Source organism: Malaclemys terrapin, chromosome 10, assembly GCF_027887155.1.
Source record: "Malaclemys terrapin pileata isolate rMalTer1 chromosome 10, rMalTer1.hap1, whole genome shotgun sequence".
Lineage (NCBI taxonomy): Eukaryota > Metazoa > Chordata > Testudines > Emydidae > Malaclemys > Malaclemys terrapin.
Genome location: NC_071514.1, coordinates 40,787,919 through 40,811,946, shown reverse-complemented (window position 1 = coordinate 40,811,946; position 24,028 = coordinate 40,787,919). Strand labels below are relative to the sequence as shown.

Below are 24,028 nucleotides of genomic sequence, written 5' to 3'. Positions count from 1 at the left end.
CTTTGGCATGGATACCCTCTTGAGTCTTCATTGATAGCAAGGCCAGAACAGCCCATTGCGGTTCTAGTCTGACCTGGATAATCTCAATCTAAACACTCAGTCATTGGAACTGAGTCCACAAGAACACTAGGTATTAAACATGGCATGGCCTAAATTTACATCTTCTCCAGGTCAGAGGTTCTCCTTACCAGCCTGTGGCACCCTCGATCCCTACTCCCTCCTTGGAGGTTGGGGAGGCAGGGGGAGGGGAGATGGAACAACTCCAAAATGGCTGCAGAGCTGCCTCTTCCTTAAATGCCTTAGTGTGTCTGGCCAGCCATGGCTCCTCCTGGTCTCTCCAGAAACAGTTGTCTAGGGTCAGGATCCAGAGCTGTCCTTGAACGTGTCCCCCAAACAAGCAATAGGTGGGTTGACTGGGCTTTGAAGTAACCCTGTGGTAGAGGGCCTGGGTCAGAGGTGTGCCTGCAGCACATGTAGACACTCACGCTAGTTTTAATCTAGCTTGGGTAGGCCTACAAGTGCAGCCATTACTTCCACTCCCACTGCAGTGTTGCTGTCCCCTAAGCCCATGGGTACACTGAGGGTGCTGTGTACATTGGATTTGAGGGAGGGGAAGGCTGCCCTCTTGTCCCCACCCTTTATGGTAGGCTGTTCCAGGGCTCCCTTGGGCTGGAGGGGTGGGGAGCAGTTCCCCTCTGCTGTGTTCTTTACTGGCTTCTCTTAGTGCTGCCCCTTCCCTTCCCCCTTGCTCTGTCCTAACTTATCACTTGCTTTATTAGCCTCCAGACTCTTCCTCCTGGGCTTCCTGCTCTTGGTTTGTTTTGCCTGCCTGTGCCACTTGTGCTCAGCACCTCATGTCTGCATTGGGAGGTTATCTCATTCCCTCGCCATGTCTTGCCACAGGCTGCTGCCTGCCTCTGGAGCAGTAGGAGGGTCAGAGCACAGATGCTGGCTGAAGTCAGGAGCCCCTGGCATGTGCTGGTACTGGAGTTGTGCTGCCTATAGACCCACCTCTAGCAGCACAGACCCAAACTAGGGACTAGTAAAGGCTGGACTAAACTCCTCCCAGAGGTGTCCTTTGTTTCCTGCTGTACTAGGACTGCAGAAGCCAAGACTACAGGAACTTGGTAGCTCATCTGGTGGAGTGGAGCAAGACATCCCTAGGGGCTGTGGGGATGCTCACAGGCCTGTTGGTGCTTCAGGTGACTTCTGTACCCCTGCAGCTCCTCAGATCCATGGCTCTGGAGATCTGGAATTCTTCCTGCCTTGCATCACAAAGGATGATGCAGAGCCAGTCTAGGAGCAAGGCCTGTCCACTCCAACAGAAAGGGCAGTCTGGGAGTGAGAGGCCCACCTGGGCCTCTGGCAGGGTGTCAGGACTGAGCAGCCCTGGCACACCCAGGCCTCTGGCAGGGCTGAGCAGCCAGCTGGGTTGCATGTGATTGGCAGGGACCTCAGCTGGAAGGGAAAACAGGAGTACCTGTTGCTTGGGGGAGCTAAGCAGGTGTTCCTCAAGGAGGCCAGCTCCTTGTGGATGCTAGAGAGGGTACCTGCAGCTGCTCATGTGGGTTCCTCAAGCTAAACTTCTAGGTGTGATAGGCCTGGTATAAGCTAGGCAGAGGTGCTGGTAAAGCCAGTGCTCTCTGCAGCTGCAGATCAGGCACACAACTAGGGCTGCCCCTTGACTTCCAGGCTCACCTAATGTACTTCCTGCTGCTGCTGGAAGGTGGGAGGCTGACACACAGATACAGATGTTCTTGTTCCCCCAGAACAGCTACAGCACGTGCTGCGCAGGCTTCCCTGACCCAGAACCTCCTGTAGGGGTGTGCAGTTCAGTCTTGTCCTCGCTTACCATAGCAAGCGATGCCAGTTGTAGTTCTGAGGGTGCAGTTACTAGGACCTGGACTGAACTTTGTACATGCCTCCTAAACAAGCTACCTGGAGAGGAAAGTCCCATGGCTCAAGGTGACCCTGTGAGCTACAATCTCTGGCCTTGACACCAGTTTAATAAAAGGCCCAGTTGCCCTAGTACCACTGGAGACATGTGACACCTCAGTGTGAGGAAACCTTTCCCCAGCTGGCTCCCTGTGAGTACCTGTGCAGAAGCTCTCTGCTCCAGCCGCATAGCACTGACACAAGGCTTCAAAATCCAAGCAGCGGTATGTCCCCATGTACAATAAACACTAGCAAAGGACTGGCTGAGTGACCTTCAAGATGTTGACTGTTCCGTATTCTCTAGCTGCCTCTGTTCAACCCTTGTACTCAGTAAAGCAGGGAGGAAGCACTCGCAGCTAACAATGCCTCTGGCTGGCCTAGGAACAGGCTATGCCTTTCTGGGATTGATCGTATATTTGCTGGACTCCAACAGTTACTTTCAGGTAGCCATGAGTGCTTGGGACTCGAGCAGCTGTCCTCTGGAGGAACATCTCATGGCAGGCTTGTCCAGCTGGCTGGGCTAATCCATGGAAATGGGCTCTCAGTTTAAATGGCAGACTGGCTTTCCCTGAACAGACTGCATTGCTGGTGAAAAGGTGCTATTCTGGCAGGTGCTCAGGCTGCTAACGCATCTGCTACAATATCCAAAACACATCCCCAGGCTGCCCCAAAGAGGGGAGCTGGGCTAGCAGAGCAGTAAACTAGCTTGGAGCTGGGCAATTGCACCGCAAGGCTTTTCCGGTCCAGGCCAGTGAGTGTAATCTCGGGGTGCATAGCCTGGTGCACCAAGCTAATCTCCAGCTGTAGGCTTCCTGCTCCTTCAGGCAGAAACCCACGTCTGTCTCCGCTTCCCAGTTAGCTCAGTGCTGTCTTCCTGCTTGGCCCCACTGTGGCTGGGCTAAAACCCAGTTTTAGAACCACTCCTCCACCCAGATGTGCAGGAGGATGAAATGCTTGAATAGGAGCCTTTAAACAGCCTTTATTGGAAGAGGCAGGGGAACATCCCCCTGTGCATGCACATGGTTCTGTCTTGTAGCCAGCACAGCTGTATTTATATCTGCTCTCAATGGCTGCCACTGTAAACCTGACTCTCATAAACACTCAAGCCTCCATCCCCATGCCTCTTCCCTTTCAGAGTCGTTGCTGTACTTACTGTGGGGCCCAGATACTGGCACACTCCTGGGGGGGCAGGCGGGCATGGGCTTCCTCTGACTCCATCTGTCATTCTTATCCATGACTTCATGTCAGTCATGCTTGGCTGGGCGGAAAGGCTTGACTGAGTCGTAGTGGCTGAATGTGCCAGGCTGAGCATGTCTGGTTCCCTGTGTGCCAGCAGAGAGGGTGGGCTGCTGTACCACCACAGCTGGATGGTGCAGTCTTGGGGGAAGGGATCTCTTCTCCTTGAGCTCTCAGAATGAGGCTTCACCACCCTCCCCAATGTACGGCACACTGGGAACCTAAATCTTCCCCCTTTCTCTTCAGGCAACTGGGTCACAGTGAGGACAAACAAAGAACTCTGCTTCAAAAACCAATCCAAATGCTTGTCAGGATCCTGGTTATGTCACTGGCAATCTGGTGTTTGGGGATAGCAGGGGTGAACCAATGAAATCACTTGCTGCACTCCCCTCTTGCGGCACTGCTATGGGGTATACACTGGATGTTTCTCTACCTACTTCAGTAGTATGGCCACTTCTGGGGTGCAGCACAGCAGATGTTCAGCCATGCATAGCAGTTGTGTAAACTGGTCCCTCCCATTCTTGTCTTAAGTAGCTCTCAGTTTATTGCATTTATCAGGAAGTTCAGCTTGGCAGTCACCAGCCCAAGATGGCATGTGGCTGAATGGGGGGCACCCCCCACCAAATGCCATTGTCTTTAAATGACTAGGAGCAGTCAAGAACTCTGCCTCGCAGCAGTGTTACCTGATGCTACCTAGCACCTTCCTTCTTCAGAAGGGAGGAGGCCAGTACTGAATGACTAGCTGGTAGCTTCAAGCTCATCTGAGTTGGGAGGTTCCAGGCTGAAGCAGTGCCTGCTGTTGCAGCCATATAGGCCACAGACCTAGTGCTGTGGAGAAGCCTGCTTGTGTGCAGGGGCTTGCCACTAAGCTGGGCCATATCAGGTCACCTGACTCCCTCTTTGGCCTCTAAGCGGGCCGAACAGCATGCTTCTGGGGTGTGACTTCCCTCTCCACTGAGCTTCTAAATTGAGGCCACTGTCTGCTGGGCCACAGGCTTCATTCACTCATCCTGAGCTGGCAGCTAAGGTTCTGCAGCTCTCCAGGCACTCAGTCCATAGGTGAGAGAAGTCCCTTTATAAAGAGCAGGAAACTGGGATTTAAGGCATGACTCCTGTTCCTAACCAAACCACACCAGAGTTGCTATGACTCCGACCTCAAGCTATAGAAAGACTTAACTTACAGGGACATGTGGTTTGATTCATTTAGTTGCTTTAGTCTGGCTCTTAAAAGAGCAAAGTACTAAAGAGGGGAGGAATGCAACAGACTGGGGGCAAGAAGGGGACAGTGACCACCTACTTGATATGTTTGCATTTTGTATGGCACTCCATTTCAGACTCTCCAAATCTGCTCTCTCTAACATGGTGCCTAAGTTCCTGACATTAACAGGCTCTGCTAGAATATCTGGGACTGAAAGATTAGGTTGCCAGCAAATGTACTATTTGTAATCTTCATGGTTAAGATTCCAAATGTTCCCTTCCTGCCGTTTTTGTTTTGCAAGCCCCATGTTCCTTGCATCACTCGAGCCTTATAAGTCCCGGGTTTTAGAGCAGGCCGCTGCCTCACAACATTCCATCCGGCTATCGTCAAGTGGCCCCAGCTGCATCTCATCCAGAGCTGACACAACTCTGCAAAACAGCAGCCATGTGCAGTGGCCGGATCTCCTGTGACCGGGATGGACTAGCAGCACACAAGTCCTGCACTGCTTCCTTGTGGGCAGGGCAGCTGTGCCCTGGGCACACAGCACCTTGGGCCTTAAGAGGAGGCACAGCTGATGTTTAGAACCACACTCTGTTCCACTGACTTCCAGTGCTAGCAGCAGAACTCTAGCAAAGCCAAGAGAATCTGTCTATACTGACCTCTTTCCTATCCAGTCCTCTTGTGACAGCCTATATGGCACATGGATGCTACTCTAGAACTGGGCTTGGCACAACTTGATTGTCTCATAACTGACTTTATTTTTGACTTTTTTCAGTTGGGGGAGGGCATTCATACAACTTAATGACAGTTGAAATTCAAAAAGTGAAAGCTTTAACAATTCAAACCTAGATTGCATTGAGTGTCTGGCAAATAGTCTTAAATCAAGTTCCTAGTTCAGGTAGTGCTTTCTGTCTCTGCTTTAGCAGTAAATTTCATTTACCAAGGGAAATATCTTAAGCTTGTCTGGTGAAATCAACACTTACCAAGAAACCAAATCTTCAAGTCGCACATAGGGTTGGAAGGGAGTTTGCTCCCTGCTGAGGTGCTCTGATTGCAAGGCTTCCTAAAAACTTCACTTAACCATCCAGGGAGGTGGAGTTACAGATGTTTGGACAACCTTGGTCTGTAGGGCTCTGTTTGCTCCAATGGGCTTCAAAATCTTTGTATTGTATATAAAGCGATTAATGTAGGGCTTTCCTGCCTCAGCGCCTGCTGGTCTCTTGAGTGCCATGATGGACGGGCAACAGTACATCTCGGCTGCTCTCTAGCTGTTTGAGGAGAGGACTGCTCTCGATTCTTGCCTGGGAGAGTGCCACAGATTACTTCCCAGGCTTCCCACAATGCTGTGGGAGGAGGGGAAATGCTGAGTAATGCCCTGTCTCTGTACCAGGCTTACTGCTGGGGGTCAAGCTGTTTCTGGCCTCTGACATAGTCAGACCCCTCAGGATATTTAAAATATGGGGTGATCTAGAAACTAAGTGTCTCTTGCCACTGCTGAAGCTGCTCCCAAAGGCCCTGAAGCTGGGCTGCTTCCTGTTGCCATTACACTGCAGAACTCCTCCCATGCACGGGCAACCACCATGCTTCAGGTGAAATTGTAACATGAAGCAACATTGCAGCAATGTCCTACTCTTAGCCAGCCTAGGGATGCAGAGGGGCCTGCCTTATGGAGTAAAGCAGCAGTGGGCCCATGCTGAGGCCTGAGCCAGCACAGTGTTGGATTCTAACCTGATCTTGGATCACTACCACTGAGCCTTCTTGGTTGGGGGGGGCTTGCTTAATCTAAAGTAACAGACTTATCTGGGGTGTGGGGAAAAGACCCAAGCCCATGACTATGGGCGTGAGGAATCAGGAGTGCTCAAGTGATTTGGGCACTAAGCTAAGTTATTACCCAGGCTGGATTTTGTTTAGTAATGGATTTCAATAAATGCCACTACACTCCTCCTCCCCACACAGTGAGAAGGTGGCTGCTGTGAAAGTCACTTTCCACTAGTGACTAAGTGGACACAGAAGCCTGTGGCTGTCAATGAGGAGCCAGTCTCTTGCCCTCAGCTGGGTTGCTCCTGGATTAAGAAAGCAGAAGGAAAAGACAGACTAAACCGTGTCCCCTTGAGGATTGCTGGGGAAACTCCCAGCCTGCAGTAACTTCCTAGAACCTTTAGGAGTTCTGCTGGCATGCTTGTCAGCCACTGGCCATCAATGGTGTAATGTTGGCTGGTGTAACTCTGGCTTTTGGGGAGGGGGAGAAGGAGAAATGTCCAAGTGATTGGACAGGAGACCACTTCCTGTAGCACATGTCCAGAACAGGGTGACATTAACTCCCCTCTACCATGGGCAGGGTCTCTCATTGGGGCAATTGAGGGCCCTCTCCCCAGGTCTTCCACTACTCTGGGGATTACTGGACCCAGAATTAGAGCTAGTGGGATCAATGGCATGCTGGCCTATGCTGAACACCACCTGTTAAGGTGGAAGGTTTGGAAATAGGCAAATGACACATCTTGTGCATGTGACATCATGCATTTCACAAGTGATGTCCCACCAGCTGGGCAAGACAGCCATGGCATTGTCCAAGTCACCACCTCAATCACCTGGCTGAGTGCTGGTGATGTAGGAAGTGATAAGCCACCCTGCTTCTTTCTTCCAGGTAGCTTGGGTGGAGAGTTGGAGTGGGGATGGGGAGAAACTTCTGCTGTGGATCGGGCTGGGCTGAGTGTGGTAGAGCAGTACAGTGGTGTGGCTGGGCTAAGAATGGGCAGGGCTGGGGGTGTGTGCAGGCAGCATTGGTCACAGCTTGGGTGCTCTAGGCAAGGGGGTCCCTAGGCAAGAATTGGCTGGCTTGGTTGCCCATCTGAAGAAAATACCCTGTTGCTGGCAGTGGATGTAGGTTCCCCAGGATGAGTCTCACTCTGCCCCCCAGCTGGTGTCCAAATAGGGCTTCCTGTCATGGGCCGGTGCTTGAGACCTGGGTCTCTGCCATGGTGTTGAAAAGACTCCGGTTTCACCACGTTGGTGGTGAAATCATCTTGAACAATGCAGTGGGGGTAAAAGTTGGGGAGCCTCTCTAGGAGCCAGCAGTGGAGCCCTTTCCTAGTGTTGATGGGCTCACAATTCAGTGGGCTACCAACCATATCCATCTCTGTCCTGAGTCTGACCAAACTTTAATGTATTCTCCAGTCTCCTGGGTCTTTCCTGCTCATGCTGTTCCCTGGGACTGTCTCCACATCACTCTGGTCCTTATAAGCTAATGATGCCTCTCCCTTCTAACATGCTTGTTGCAAGGGCTTGCTGATAAGAGTGCAGGACCACTTTCAAAACCATCTGACCTGTATCTTGCTGCACAGAGAACATCCCATTCTGGGACCTGAGCACATCCTGAAATATTGAACAGGGAAGGCTGTTTCACATGGCTGAGGCACGTGCAGGCCTAGCACTGGTGACATAGCTACTTCCTGTTTGCAAAATGGGCTGGTCTCTTCTGAAAATACACAGCAGATACTCCCCAGCCTCCCCATTAGTGCTTCTTACTCATCAGTTACATGCTGGCTGTGGCTGAGCCGCTGGGTCCCTGGTTTCTTAGCAGCTCTGACCAGCAGTTGTACTGCATGAGAACCAGTCACCTCTCCAGTGAGGCTGCAGGATTGACTTGCACAGCTTGATGGTGGCTGCTTTTGATAGTGTCTCTCAAAGGAGCAGGTAGTCCAGCTGCAGGAGATAGCCATCACTCTCAAATGCTACTCCTGCCACTCACAACCCCAGGACTCACCTCAGCAAGGGTCCAGCCTGCCAAGACCAGGTACAGCTTAAAGGAGGCTCCAGATAGGTAGAAGGAACCTAGCAAGCTGAGATCATAACTACAGCAAAGTGGATTCTGCAGGTGGTCAGGAATGAAAGTGGGTTGGGGAGGCAGGACAAGACTAGACACTAAGCAATTTTCAATCACTTGCAGGACTGGAATGGTCTGCTGGACTTTGATGGTTGCAGGGAGTAACTGGCTGTTAAATGATTAAAGTACAAAAATACTTTTTCTACATAGATTGATAGATTCTAGGACTGGAAGGGACCTTGAGAGGTCATAGAGTCCAGTCCCCTGCCCTCATTGTAAGACCAAATACTGTCTAGACCATCCCTGATAGACCTTTATCTAACCTACTCTTATATCTCCAGAGACAGATTCCACAACCTCTTTAGCCTCCGCATAAGCCTAAGGCACAAAATGACTTACCTAGCAAGGGGGACGCAAGGCAATAAGTCTTCAAGTATATTCAGAACAAGAGACAAAAGGAAGTGCAGGCCCTCTACTTTCCAGGGAAGGAGAGTTAAAAATTGATATCAAGAAAGCTGAGGTGCTTAGGCAAAATGGGCATTTTCTTAACTAGAAAGAAGTTACTCAACACAATATTAACAGGGAAGGAATGCAAGCTAAAAATAGGGAAAACAGGTTACAGAATATTTATACAGATGTGACCTAATCAGTAGGGCCTGATGAAATTCATCCTAGGGTACTTAAGCAACTAGCTGCAGCAATCTTAGAGCTGTTAGTAATTACCTTTTGAGAATTCCTGGAGGATGAGAGGTCCCAGAAGACTGGAGAAAGGTACTATGTTTGCTCGTCTCTAAAAAGGTGCACAAGGAGGACCCAGGGAATTATAGATTAGTCAGCTTAATTTCAATAAATTTGCTCAAGATCTTTCCAGGTATCTAACAAGACCCTTGTAAGCAGCTGGAGGGTAATAGGGTTTATAAGGAATAGCTAGCAAGGATTTGTTAACAAATCATGCCAAACCAACTTAATTTCCTCCTTTTGATAGGATTACTGATCTAGTGGATGGAGGGAAGCAGCAGATATGACAGACCTTGGGGGTTTTTTAGTGCGGCTTTTAACAGTTTTGCATGACATTCTCATAAGCAAACTAGGGAAATGTGATCTAGATGAATTTACTATAAAGTGGGTGTACAACTGGATGAAAGACTGTACTCAAATTACCATTACCTTGCTGTCACATTGGAAGGGTGTATCTAGTAGGTCCCACAGTGGTCAGTCCTGGGTTCAGTGCTGGCCAATCTTCATTAATGACTTGAATAATAGTGGGGAGTAAATCTATGATCCTTGCTGATGGAAGGCATTGCAAGCACTTTAGAGATTTAAACTTGTCCTCTAATTTGTCATGGTCCTTTTGAGTTGGTCTAAAATCAACAAGATGAAAGTCCTAAAGACAGTACAAAGTACTTCATTCACAAAGGAAAAATCAAATAACTGGCTGGGGGGGGGCGGGGGTAGCAGTACTGAGAAGGAGCTGGGGATTAGTGGACCATAAACTGATTTCTCAATGAGATGCAGCTGCAAAAAAGCTAATGTTCTAGGGTGTATTAAGTGGAATCTTGTATACAAGACACAGGAGGTAATTGTCCTGCTCTACTTGACACTAGTGAGGCCCCAGGTGGAGTACTGTCCAATTCTGGGCACCACACTCTCTAGGAAGGATGTTGACAAATTGTAGAGAGTCCAGAAGAGCAACAAAAATGATAAAAGGTTTAGAAAACCTGACCTATGAGGAAAGATTCGGGGGAGGAGGGGGACTCTCAATGTTTAGTATGGAGAAAACACTGAGGTGCAACCTGATACGTCTTCTAATACTTCAAGGGCTGTTATAAAGAGAAGGGTGATCAATTGTCCTCCCTTCACTGGACATAGAGAACAAGTAACAGGCTTAATCTGCAGCAAAGGGAGGTTAAACTCTGGAGCAGGCTTCCAAGGAGGAGGTGGTAGAGTCTCCATCATTGGAAGCTCTTAAAAACAAGCAGGACAAACACCTGCCAGAGATGGTTTAGGTTTCCTTGGCCCTGGCACAATACAGGGCTGGGACTTGACTTCTTGAGGTCCCTTACAGCACTACATTTCTAAGGTTCTGTGACTCTTCAAGGTCTCCAAGATGCTGGACAGAAGACCAAAGTCCAGAACCTTGGTGCAGATGGGGTTGAGCACCATGGAGAGTGCTGACAAGTTCATCAACCAAGGCTGCAAGCAGAGTGGAAACTGTAGCAAACAATGTCCTTTGACAGCCAGGTCTTACTGCTCAGGCATGACAGCCATGTCATGCCTATGGATGCAGAAAGCCTCTATGCACTGTGACAAACTTCAGGAGCTAGCAGATCTATGTACTGCCTGCATCACTATATGGGTCAGGAGTCTGGACCCTCTTACAGGCAGATCTGGGTCTGTTAGAGGTATTCCATATGCACTGTTTATGCCAAATTCTGAGCATAAAGTGTGCAAGAGTCAGTCAAGCCAATCTTGCTGAGATCTGGGCTTTCTCCAATTGCTTACCACATTCAGAAGTGGCATTGTGTGCTCTTTGGGTATGTCACCAGGAGGGGGACAGACCTCAGCATGCAGTGATCTAAGATGTCCATTGAGGCATGAAGGGGTGCATGCCCTGAGCCTGCCTGGTATTGTCCTCTGGGCAGGATTGAGCCAGAGATGGGAATGTCACTCTGATGCCATCAACTTGCTCCAGCAGCAATCAGTGGACTATGTGCATGTGGTGTGACCCTGTCACCACTGGGGCTTTCAATGAACATTCTCCATTGGTCTTGCTGTCATTTTGACTTTGAAGTCTGTACCCAGAGGCCTAGTTCTGGGCCCCCTTACTTTGAGAAACATACTGAAGTCCCTGCTAGACCCTTCCTGCCCTGGTAATAGGGATGGAGCAGGTCTAACTTCTGTGACCCAGCAGGATGTTCTGGGACTGTGTAATCGTACCAAGAAGATGGGCTCTTCACCTAGGCAAAGATGGCCTCTTGGCTTGTGGAAAGCTGCAGTATTTCAATTCCATTGTTTGCTCACTGTGCACCCGGCAAGATATTTGAGGCAAAGCAACTTATCTCAAAATAATTCCCAGTCAGACTCTAATCCATGCTCATGCATTTCTGAGCAATGTCTCAGGCCCTGCTCATGTGTCTAGGTCATGCTGAGGGGCAGGGTCTGGGCCTAGTAGAGCCATAAAGGAGCACATGCAGCTCTGTTTTGGGTGTGAACAGTGATTGTACATGGTTCTGTAACTTGCACCCCCTGAGATGCTGGCTCAATGAACAGCTCTGGGCACACCCCATCATGAAGGAGGCACTACAGTGCCTCTGACGGTGAGCCAGCAGTTTGAATGACCTCTCTAGCTAGACACTACTCCCCTCAAATCTAGGAAGCTTGAGTTCTAGAGCTAGAGCAGCATTTCCCCCCGCCCCATGAACATGCTGCCATAGGCATGATGCTCCCCTCTCGCCAGGGAAAAGCCTGGAATGCAAAGGGTGATGTGTTGAGGCCATGTTTCTGAAATGCATGTGCTACCTAGCGCTCCAGCCTCTGCCTGCCCGGCACTCAGTGTGGGCCCATCTCTTCTAGGTACGGACGCTCTTTGTCAGTGGTCTTCCTGTGGACATCAAACCCAGAGAGCTCTACCTGCTCTTCCGACCGTTCAAGGTGAGTGGGGGGAGGGATAGCTCAGTGGTTGGAGCATTGGCCTGCTAAACCCAGGGTTGAGTTCAATCCTTGAGGGGGCCACTTAGGGATCTGGGGCAAAATCAGTACTTGGTCTTGCTAGTGAAGGCAGGGGGCTGGACTCAAAGACCTTTCGAGGTCCTGTACCTATCTAGGAGATAGGATATCTCCATTAATTTAAAGTGGGCTGCCCTGCTAGCAACATGCCGGTTGGTCCTCCAGCCAGCCTGCCTTGGGCAGCACAGGCTGCCATCTGCTTGAGGGAGTGTTTCTTTTGGGGTGGGGGGCAGGGGGGATGTTACTGGGTCTGAAAGTCTAATGGGAAGAGTGAAGGGACCTGGGCTGCTGCTCAGTGGGGGTCAGGGAGGAGCCCTTCAGGGTAACCTGGTAGATGCTCAGTCACAATAGTGAGGCATCTAATGATGGTGGCAGCCAAGTAACAGAAGCCTCAGCTGGCTATCCCTTCTGTCCCAGGCACTGCAGGTCATCAATCCCTTGCTGTCCTGAGCCGAGGGTCAATGGGAGCTTGGAGCTCACCATACCCCTCTGATAAACCAGAAGGTGCCCCTTGGGACCCACTGGTGGTTCCCCCTTCACAGGAGCTCATACCAATGTACTAAAAGCCACTGCAGGCACTGCTCGCTCCCCACTGCACCGGAGAACCCTAGGGAGCAGGATGTCCCATGTTCTAGCTGCGGTTTGCTGCTCTAAGGGGAGGTGAAGAGCTCCCCTGCTCCTAATAATGTGCAGAGGGGTGAAATGTCTGACCCAGGTGAGTCAGATTCCCTGTGACAGCTGAACTTTTTGCTTGGTAATCACCGAGGGGCTGGTAGAGATGCTGAACAGCTACCAAGGCAACTTCCCCCTCCAGTGTACCTGGAGAACAGACTTGTTTGGGGAGGAGGGGGCTGTACACCCTCCCTCCCTCCCCCCACTACACACTGCTATGGCAGACTCCTCCTCCTTTCCAAATGCTGCCAGTCCTATCTGGATGAGAACATACTGTGCCTTGGGCTAGCCCTTGTTCTAGGCTATAGGGGTTGGGGGCACAAGCAATACACTGCCACAGACTTGTGTAGAGACATCCAGGCTTGCATGGGGTGCTGCCTCTAGTGTTAATGACCCTGTGAGGCCCTGTGCACAGCACTGCACAAACCTGATCACTGGTGGCACAACAAACCATCTCCCCTGGGTAAACCTGGGTGTGTGTAACTGGTCCGGGAAGCTATAAACCCAGACTATAGTCTGAAACTAAACTGATGCTGGTGCCCTGGTCTGCAGTCTGTATAGCTGAGGCCAGTGGGTTTTCAGCCTGTGGACCCCTGGGGTCCACACCTCCATTCAAAATTTTTTAGGACTCTGCAAAAGAAACAAGGTTGAAAACCACAGGTCTAGGCAGTGCTGCTGCTCTGGATGCATGGGGACCAGGAACAATAGCTGACTGGGACCAGATACAGGATACCCATTCCAGTATTCCTCCTGTTCAGTAACCTCTTCATTGGCCGGCAGTAGCATCTACTGGGGTTAATGTGCCCCCCCTCCCAGTATCTAGCTTCCTGAACAGACTGAATCAAAAATGTAACTTAGGATGCCTCCTCTGTCCATCCTCCTAAAGACCTGACTCCTGCTGTGAGCAGCCCTGGGGAAGCTGCTTTGCTACGAAGTAGCTTTTTGGAGGCTCTCCAGACCTCTGTCCAGCATGCACAGGTGGGAACGGAGCACTCACAATGCCTGCCAAGTCCAGCAGGGTGGGAGGGGAGAAGAGGGACCAGGCTGTCCTTGCCTGGGAGGAGAGGCTAACAGCTCAGACACCACAGCTGGATCATCCAGAGTTATGCTTCAGGAACTAGCTGGGGGTGGTGGGAGATTCCTGGAGTCAGTTGTGGTGTTGGGACACCTCTCTGGTTGCCTTACCTTTAAGGAGTCCTAACTTTCTGGTCTCTCTCCAGGGCTATGAAGGGTCACTGATCAAACTAACATCAAAACAGGTAACTCTCCTTATTCTATCTCCTTTCCCCTTCCCTGGGCATTAGTTCCATGGCTTCTGGTGTAGCAGGGATTAGGTTCCCAGGACGGGGCTCGGGGAGGATGCCACAGTCCCTGCAGGGTGAACTGCCATCCTCTGGTAACCTGAGCTCTCTCCTCAGTCCCTGCTCACACCTGCATCCAGACCCTGGCCCCCAGCCCATGGTGCAGCTTTCCCAAATGTCTTCCCAGCCACCTCTGCTGCATGGCTGGGCAGCAGCAAGCCTTGGAGCAGGACCATCAGTGACTCCCCCTAGGGAGTAGAATGCTGAGCCCCACCTGGCCTGTTCCACTTCTTGTCCAGTTGAGCCCAACCTGCCAGCTCTTGTAGGCAGCAAGCATCTTGCTGGCAGACTAGACCAGAGGCCTTTTTGATGACTCAGTGGTGGGGCAAAGGCAGTCTATGGCTGTGAAGAGATCCTTTGGGTGAGGGTAGCCCAGCCTAGGCAGGACACAGGCCTGTGAGTATCAGACAAGCTCAGCAGGTGCTGCATCGCCTCTGCCTCAGATGTGGGAGCTGTCACTCCAAGCTGACATGGCCCTACTGTCCCTCTTACTGAGAGCTGTGCTTTTGTGTGAACAAAGCTGGCATGCAGTCCAGTGCAGCCCCCCTCTGACAATGCTGGGGAGGGGTAGCCACAGAACCAGTCTCCTGCTGGGTCCCTCCTGTTTGGGAGGAAAGTGCTAGCAGGAAAGCCTAGCAACAGGAGGCAGAGCTGTGATGCTGCCAACTCCGAGCCTCTTCGTGTAAATCCCCATGGGTAACTGGGGCCCTCTTGCCCTAGGTACAGGGAGGTGTCGCACCTCCCTATGCAGAGCTCCCCAGACTCCATAGATGGGGGAGGTGGGGGGATGAATGCTTAATCCAGGACCTGAGCTGTCTGGCTGCATGGAAGTAGTGGTGTCCCCTCCCACCCCCAAGGCTTAAGCACGTGCTGGCTCTTGCAGAGGTGGGGCAATTTGCTGCCCTGTGTCCGTGCAGCTCTCTGAAGATGTGAAATGACCACAGGTGAGAGAAAGGGGCTGGGATTTGACACTCTGCTCCTCAACCCTTATGACTTGTCTTCCCTGGCAAAACTGTCCCCCAAACCCAGACTAGCTCAAACACCAGCTGGAGCTGCAATTCAGACATTGTTCAGAGCCAGAGCTGAGGGTGACTAGATCTCTGTGCCCTTGAAAGAAAATCCTGTGGTGTCTGGTGCTGTGACAGGACTATGCAGATGGATCATTAGGCCAAACAGGGCAGCCCTGGGCCCAGGCCAGAAGAAGCACCGGGGGGCAGGAATTGGCAGCATAGTATGACTCTTGGCCTTTTTCTCTGCATTCTCTGCCCCTAAGTTATGGTTTAGAGCAGCCATACTGGCCTCTTGCTGCTCTCTGCAATGCTGCAGGATTCTGATCTGACTGGTGCTGAGGCTATGGTGCTGGCAGCTTGGGGAGGGAGTAGCAGGGGAGGAGGCGCTCAGACCTAATCTCCTGTTGTCTCCTCCAGCCAGTAGGTTTCGTTACCTTCGATAGCCGATCTGGTGCTGAAGCAGCAAAGAATGCCTTAAACGTATGTACCCATCCATGACTCCAGCTGAGGCCTCGTGTGGCTAACCAGCCCCAGTGTTCATTTGGAGATCTGTAACCCCCACCTCTAGCAGCTGATGCTTAGTGCCACTTATAACCAGGCAGCAAGCTAAATGGATACTTGGCTTGTCAGCAGCATGTGAAGGATCCCCGCCCCTCAGCTATACCCTGAAGCATAGGCTGGCAAGGACCAGTACCTGCACTAGGACTTCAGCCTGTTCTAGAAACTAGCTATAGCCAATGCAATGCACTTCATTTGCTCAGAACTCCTCCACAGCTAGGGAGCATTGCATTGGCCTATCTGCTGATTGATACACTAATGAGCTGGGCAAAGCAAATACTGGACAGCTTCCCTCTGTTCACTACCAGCTTTCCCTCTCCCTTCCCCATCACACCTTTCTGCTGAAGACTAAAGGCCTCCTGTCCTCTGGTTCTCTAGCTCTGAGGCAAAGGTTTTTCACCACCTGATCACAACAGCCTGCCTCATTCATTCATAACCATGTGGTGAAATGAGATACTAGCTGCAAAACCGGCTTGTCAGATTGGAGTGTAGGGGTGGCATAACTTGGGTGAGTTCTGGCTCCCCTTGGTTGTGGGATAGTCAAACAAGCAGAGGGTGAGTCTTAGATTCCAAGGCCCAAAGATCCCTGTGATCCTCTCGTCAGACCTCTGTATAGCACAGGCCAGAGACTCCCCACAACAATTCCCTTTGAACTAGAAAAACAGCCAATCTCCTCTGGAGAAGCTGCTACAATCCTTGAAGTTGTTCTGATGGTTAATTACCCTCACTAGTTGAAGTGTACACCTTATTTCAGGTCTGACTTCATCTTGCTTCAATATCTAGCCATTGGGTCTCGTAACTTTCAGTAGCTAGACTGAAGAGCCCGTTACCAAACTTATTCTAAATGTAGGAGCTTGTAGGCGGAGCTCAGTGGTGCCTTTAATGCCCTAATTTGTGAATGAAGATGTGAGGACTACAGACCCCTGGTTCTCTATTGCTGGGTAGCAGTTAGCTACACCCCTGTGGTAGCCCTGCCAGAGGAGCGCTGCCTTGCTGTTAATGCTGAATGGCTAGGTGCCATCAAGCAGGGAGGGTGACAAGTCAGTTTAGCAGGAAGCTATCATGGATCAAACTTCTGAAGCCCTTGGTTTACAGTGGGCCCCATAGATCTGGGGGGGGGGGGGGGTTTATGGCTTCATTTCCATCACCATGGCATCTGGGTGTCTGCCAGGGACCAATGTATCTGAGCTAGCAGGTGCACTGATGGCATTATCCTTGCTGGGATGTGATGAGCAGTGCACACCTGTTCAGCCATGTATGCCACCTCCTCCTCCCCGTTGCATAGCATCCTGCCCCTAAGCCATCTAATAAATCTTGCTAAGGTGACAAGCCAGGCTATTGCATGTTGGGGAGCACATCTTGCCTCCTCCTACTTGAGCTGAGCAGCTGCTGCTTGTGGCTTGCTCAGCCTCACACTCCTGTCTTTAGTGCAAGAAGTTTGCAGCCTTTTCTGCACTAGTGCATCCCCACCCAGTGTTACCCAGCATCTAGCCTTGCCCATTGCCCACAGGAGCAAATGCCAGTGTGAACAGGGCTCTCCAATCTCCAGCACAGTCAATTTTGCCCTGAGCAAAGCTCACCCACTCTCTGAAAGATGGTGCTGTGTGGGGCTTGGTCCTGTCCACATGCTTCCAACACCAGATCAGCTGTACCTGTTGGCAAGAGGGAAAAATTCCCCAGTGCTAGAGAGCCAGCTCTCCTGGGTGAATCAAGCACTCCATTTCTGGTCTAGTGTCCCCTGGCCTCACCCTGCTACGCTCTGCATAACTGGCTGTCACAGGTTGGGCTCTGGTCCCTAGCCAGGGAGAGGTGACTAGTAACAGCTTATCTGAACCCACCTGGGGAGTGGAATTGGCTTCAGTGCAAGACTGTGCTCCCCTCCTGCAGGGTATCCGCTTCGACCCAGAGAACCCCCAGACCTTGCGGTTGGAGTTTGCCAAAGCCAACACCAAGATGGCAAAAAGCAAGCTGATGGCCACACCAAACCCCACCAACATCCACCCTGCCCTGGGCGCGCACTTCATCGCACGGGACCCCTGTGAGTAGCCACCAGGGCCACGTTGGGCAAGGAGGGGCTCTGCAGTGGAGCAGGGGCAGGCACTGCAGCTGCTTCCCTTGTTGCTGTCTAGATGGCCATTAATGCCCATGTTGGGCAGGAGCCTGGCCTCAGATGTGCCAGTGTTACTGCTGCAGGCAACAGTCTGGCTGTTGGGAGGGCACTGAAATGTGGGAGAGCTTCACCCACAGCTGCAGCAGGACCTGCCTGTGGGCTCTGCTGGGGTCAGCCTGCTCCATGTACAAGGGCTTACCAGGTGTAGATAGCAGCATGAGTACTCTGAACTATAGAGGCTGCCATGCTGTCAGGGTTAGCCCCTCTTGCTCTCCACAGTAGCTAGATCTCCCCTCTGGGGCAGGAGAGGAGGTGGCATTACTGGCATTAAACTTCTCAGCACATCAAGCCATAACTTTCCTAAGCTTGATCACTGGTGGCTGAGCTGCACCAGGCTCTGGGTGCAAGGAGCTATGGAGGCAGAGGAGTGGCTGAGCCTTGGTCTTGCTGCTGCAGAGTCCAGCTCTGTTCCCCTTGGCGCACGTCTCCAATACTGACTGCTGTTTCTAAATGTCTAGATGACCTGGCTGGAGCAGCTCTCATTCCAGCATCTCCAGAGGCGTGGGCTCCCTACCCACTGTACACCACAGAGCTAACCCCTGCCATCCCCCATGCCGCGTTCACATACCCAGCCGCTGCTGCCGCCGCTGCTGCCCTTCACGCTCAGGTGAGTCATGCCCAGCTGTCCTGCTCCCAAGGGAAGCCCTCCCGCACCTTCTGGAACTATTAACTTAGAGCCTTCTTTGTGCCTCCTCCTCTTTGTATGTTTGGCATGGTCATTGGCTTCTGCACCTTGACCCACCTACCGAGCAGAGGAGTGAATTCCTGTGCTGCTGCTCTAAGTAAACAGGCTGTGCTGGGGGCCCTGATGAAAGTGCAGGCTACTGAGTAACAGGCAGCCTGAGGTCACCTGCCCCATGCAGTGAAAGCCCGACACTTCTGGCACTGCAGGTTCAGTCTGCTTGGCTGCCGACAGCAGGGGAAGCCTGCCCTTGGGACTTGGCTGGCTGGCAGTGCATTGAGCCAAGCAGGATCCTGCTCAGCAGGGCTGGTGGGAGGAAATGCTGGCAGATCAGTAAGCTGTGCAACCTGCTTATGGAGGGGCAGGTCATGACTGTAGCCAAGGCTGCATTCCATTTGCCCGTGGGGCAGGGGTTCCATAGGAGTTAGTTAAATTAGGTACTTGGGAGATTCAGCTTTGTCCTGAATGGTGCTTTTCAAACTTCTCATTGCTAAAACTAATGGGAACTTTGTGCACAGGCTGTGTATGAATCAACTCAGTAATAGCTAGGCAGAGTTAATGGTTATGCTATAGACAAGGTCAGGTCAACAGCTCAGATGACGACCAATCCAAACTCAACTAATTCTTGCCCTTCTATAGCTTGTCTGTATGCAGTGATCTCATTTCCAGTAATGACTGGTCATGTGTCCGGACACTTCACTGGTAGATGTCTCTGCCCACCTGTTACTGATCTCTGTTCTGTGGCTATGTGCTAGCTTGGGGAGCAGTATTCAAAAGGCTCCCCATGGCTCTGCTGCACCAGGGCAACCCTGGAGGGGAACTGAGGCAGAAGCCTTGGCACCCATAGGGAGCCTGGTTCTTGAGCCCATGTCCTAGCTCCAGTCTGGCAAGGACCAGATTTAGAAGGTTGCTGCAGCTGCTTTGATAAAGCTTCACAACTGGAGCTTGCAGGCTGCTTTGGCATGCCTATGAATCTGCCCTTTCAAAGTTAAAATAAGACTTAAGGCTGTTACTACCAGCTTTTTGAATATGGAGCCATTGCATTATTTTTGGGTTCCTTGTTAAAGGTTAGTATCTGCCGATGTTCTGTTAAAATCCAAGGAATTCCAAGACCACCTACACTAAAATGAAATGAAGGTTGAGTGAATCCCTAAGGACAAAGTACCAGGATGTTGTAATGGTGCCCAGACCAGTGACTAACACCCCCCACACACACACCTGTTGAGAGTTGCACTGAAAACCCAATCAAAACATGTTAAGGTTTTGGATGCTTCTGCCTGTAGTGATGCCCTGCAGGGGAGGAGGGATAAGAACCTATTGTATCTTAAACTTTTAACTCTAATCTGGGACCCACAATGTGCTAACTTAAACCTAGCATGCCATCACCATGGGGAGGCAGAGGAAGGCAGGTTCAGTGGTTAGAGCCCTGCCTGGACCATGGAAGAGCAAGAATTGCCCCCTGATCTGCCACAAATAGCCTTGGGTGACCTGAGCAAGTCACCATGGCTCTGCCTCAGGTCCCCATCTAGAAGTTGGGATTAAAAGCCCAGCCCTGTCTCCCAGTGTGGGGCCACAGGGCTGTGAGGCCATAGAGGTACCATGGATAGTTAACCTTGTTGGAGCCTCAGCTGTGTATTGCTGTGTCTTAATGTGTCTGGATTCAGCTGATGTGCAGCAAAGGGCCATGGTTAGTCACTCTTGTTGTTGCCATGTAGCTCTGAGGCATTAGCACATGTAGGCTTGTGTCCTGTATCCTATCCATCAGGACCCATCAAAGACTGAACTATGGCAAGACCTTCTCTGCCCAGCTGGGCCTCTTTAGCCAATGGTTTGGCATTTTACTACATAGGTGAGGTCCAGCAGGCTAATAAGCTGCATAGGGCTGGACTGAGCAGTGGCCTGCCCTTGTATTGACTGACAATCATTTGGTTGCTCAAGTCCCTGCACTTCTGCTAAATATCAGAAGTACACATGCCCATCCTAAATGGGCCAGTAGTGACTTGGGATACTGTACTCTAGAATGACTAAGGTTCATAGATGATTAGTCAGCATACTGCACCTCTCCATACAGCCCTAGGCTGTTGTGAGATGTAGTTGCTGCAACTGCTTCAAGAATGGCCTTGAAAGGGGAATCCAGTTGGAGGCTTACCCAGACCAGGAAGCCTCCCCTACCCTTCCCTAGGACTTGAGCCAGAGGGGCACAGGCACCAACTTTCCTTTGTGCTGGGAGGTGCTCAACCCCAGGCCCTGCCCCCACTCCATCCCTTCCCTGAGCATGCCATGTACTTGCTCCTCTCCCATCTCCCCCCAGCCTCCTGCATGCCACAACAGCTGATTGCAGGTGTGGGGAGAGGAGGTGCTGGCAGGGGGGGGGCTTTTTTCTCCATGGGTGCTCCAGCCCCAGAGCACCCATGGAGTCAGCACCTATGCAGAGGGATATTAATGCACTTGCTTTACAAGGTCAGCTCTGCCCATCTAGCTCATGAGTCCTCTAAAAGCTTCTCAGTTGGCTACACTTCTACAGGGCTGGTGTGTCTAGAGTTCCTTAGCTGCCCTGCAGGAAGCAGTATTAGAGCTAATGCCCACTAGCAGGAGTTCTGCCCTAGGCAGTGCTGCCATGTTGTGCTGGGTGGTTGGGCAGATGGCACTAACTACAATGCAGCCAGAATGGAGCAGTAATGCGTGAACTTCTTCAAAACTGTAGAAGTCTGTCCAGCTCATCCACATGCAAGTAGCATTCACCTGGCCTTTCCCACTCTGGGGGCAGGGAGGGAAGAGGAGTGTCTGGCAAAGGGCTGTAGCTTGATCAGGTCTTTTCATTAAAGTAGTTTTGGAAGAATATCCTCTCCTGCAGCTCTGAGTCACTACCAGGTTTCTCCCCATGCTGTGATCTCTAGCTGGCATGTCCTCAGAGGCATTCCCACATAGTGCACAGGTGCCCAATAAAAATGTATGGAGTTAAACATTACTTAGTGCTGCCAGCTCTGAGCCACCTAATCCATAGGCAGGAGCCCTCTGCTGCTGCAGAGGCCCAGCTGGGTGGGGCTGCAGGGTGGGGGTGAGATTAGATTTGAGGACTGTAGTTCTTGAATTGTGGATAAAATCTTTGCCGAGTAAGTGGCCTTCAAACCCTGTTCTCAATATGCAACAAAACAGACCACTGGCAGAGTCCTCCATCCACACTGGTTACGGTGGCTAGTAGAGAGGGCACTGGTCTTACTGTGACGCAGCATACAAGCACATACACCGTTCCACAGGTTCATCACTGCAGCTGCTCCTTCCCAGGAAATCAGGGTGAGCAAAAATGCTGGTCTGCCTGGATGTTCCCCTGAAGTGTGGGACCTAGTGCCCCTACACTGGGCTTCAGCAGCTTCATAGCCTGTTGGAGATGCTCCTGTAACTCTGTCTTGGGCCAGGAGACCTAAAATGTGCACTATGAACCCATAACTAATTGTTAAACTACCCCAAGTAAAGCCAGACCTGTGACATGTGGCTCTTGTCCAGGCACATGGCTCATCTGCCCATCCCTGAGGGATCCCATCCCCTGGTGGTGTGGCAGCTGGAAGGGTGCATACTATTTGCCTTCTTGGATATAATGCTAGGAGTGACTCACTGTAATAGCTTCAGCCAAGCTTGCTCTATGGGATTGGTGCACATGTCTCCTGCTCAATGGCAAGTGATGGTATAAGGCTGGTCTAGGGCCTCATCTAGGGTCTCCAGTAGCTCTGAAGCTTTCAGTAACCTGCTCATTGACTATTACCCGTCTCACTATTGATACTATCTGGGCATTGCTGTGGCCCTCCCAGAGATGATGCCATAGCCCAATGGGCTGGGGCACCTGTGACCGCTTATTGTGTGATGCTGCCGGCTGCAAGCCTCTGCCAGGGGGACTCCCACAGTGGCAAATCACTGACTTAAATGATCCCATCTGCCTTCCCTCCCTCTCTCAAATCCCTCCTTTGATGTCCCTAGTGAACGCCAGCCATGATGCCAGCGCAGGCTAGCCCTGAAGCTCAGAGCTGTCCCTGGAGATGGGACACCCTAGTGATGCCTAATTGCCGCTAGTGGAGTGGCTGTCCTACAGCTTCATTCCTAAGCGTGATGGCCCCCACGTCTGGAAAGACTGGTAAGGTAACCATCTCTTCTCCAGGGTGCACAGCGGGATTTGCAAGCTTCTGCCCATCTCTGTAGCCCATATCTCCTTGGCGATCAGTGCATGGGCCTCACGCTACCCACCCACCAGAGCCTGGGGAATGAGATGCCAGGCATTCTTTCTAACCCACATCTCCAACTTGGCAGCACAATATGGCACCACAGCATGGCACCATCTTACATTGAACTTCTCCCCAACAAGCTAGGATTTACTTAGCCCTGAGGGGCAAGGTGGGAGGAACCTCATTGAACCATGGCAGGAAAAACCTGCTACTAGGCATCAAAGGAGTTCATCTCTCCCCAGCCACCCCCTCCAAGGCGATTGGCCACACCCTTGTCTCACTCATGTCACATGGTGTGGGAGGCGAGCGACGTGATGACGGAAGCACACAACTAAATCCTCTACTGTGCACGTTCGAGAACAGCACTTGTCAGGCACTTCCTCCCAGACTCTCCGAAGGGGATCGAGCCAGCCCCACGCTGTCAGGTCTAACCTTCACCTTTCCTCCCCAGTTAGCGCAAACAAAGCCAGCTCCTGCCTGGGACTCAGCTCCTCTCGGCAGATGGCCGGTGTTGCCAGGAAGGCCGCTCCAGAGAGCCCTAACTAATATGGTGTGGAGGATCTGGGGCGAGGGGGAGCTGCACAGAGCAGCACAGCAATGCGTTCCCCAGTGCAGGGGGAGAACATGGGGTCTTTGCAGCAGGACATCTGCCACCACCATGATGCTCTGCTCATGCAGAGGGGTTAAGGGCGCCGTGTGGGGATGCTCTGGCTCTCCTGGCCTGAATTGCAGTAAGAGGAGGTGCAGGGAGGCTCTTCCTGCTCCTGGAGTAATCTCTGAGCTAGTGTGGGGACCAGGACCCTTGGTTCCTGTGGTTTAGGTACTGCTATGGGCATGGCAGGTCAGTTTGCCCTATACCAACATGGCCCTTCAGGAAGGGGCCAGGCTGGGTCCAGGGCCAGACTGTGGCTTGATCTAGAAGTGCAAGGTAAAGATCTGCTATAACCCCTACTGCTGCAGGGTCAAAGGGTCAGAGTGCTTGCTAGAGTCTGGCCTAGGCTCTGTGTGGGGCTCTTGTAATATCGGTAACTTGTTCAATAAGCATTACATTCCTGTGCCTGGCCCCTGGTGGCACAGCTCTCCATAAGGGAGCCCCTCATTGAGCTCAGAGCAGGCAGACTGGGTGAGCCAACCTGCTTCTGGAAGCAGGCTTCAGTGACTGAAGCCTTTCTCCAACTCCCTCATGCTTTACCCTGGCTTCTCTTGCCTACCTTCTCCTGGCTCTTGGCTGCCTTGGCAGTCCTGTATGTAGCCAAGACCAGAAACAAGAGCCAAAGTATTCCCCATGGACACAGATTGGACGCAGGTGGAGAGTGGAGCACAAGGGGATGTACTCTTCCAGCAGTGCAGCCTGTCAGAGGCCAGCTGCTGCAGCCTCTGGGTCCAGCCACAGAGCTACCCAGCCTGGAGGTGACACATGCATGGCTCGTTGGTCAGCTCCCT

General features: G+C 51.7%; 1 protein-coding gene across 2 annotated transcripts in view; it reads left to right on the top strand.

Moving 5' to 3' along the window:
- Window positions 1–24,028, top strand: part of RBPMS2 (RNA binding protein, mRNA processing factor 2) — a 48,531-nt gene that overhangs the window by 11,790 nt on the left and 12,713 nt on the right. Inside the window, exons 2-7 of one of the 2 annotated variants that reach the window (XR_008446467.1) lie at window positions 11,766–11,843; window positions 13,811–13,849; window positions 15,379–15,441; window positions 17,407–17,557; window positions 18,148–18,296; window positions 22,344–22,497. Coding sequence is in view for 1 of the 2 variants with exons in the window: in XM_054042046.1 (XP_053898021.1) it covers window positions 11,766–11,843; window positions 13,811–13,849; window positions 15,379–15,441; window positions 17,407–17,557; window positions 18,148–18,296 (480 nt within the window). In the remaining variant the exon portion in view is untranslated. The remainder of the gene's footprint in view (window positions 1–11,765; window positions 11,844–13,810; window positions 13,850–15,378; window positions 15,442–17,406; window positions 17,558–18,147; window positions 18,297–22,343; window positions 22,498–24,028) is intronic. The other variant, XM_054042046.1, reaches the window with a different exon arrangement.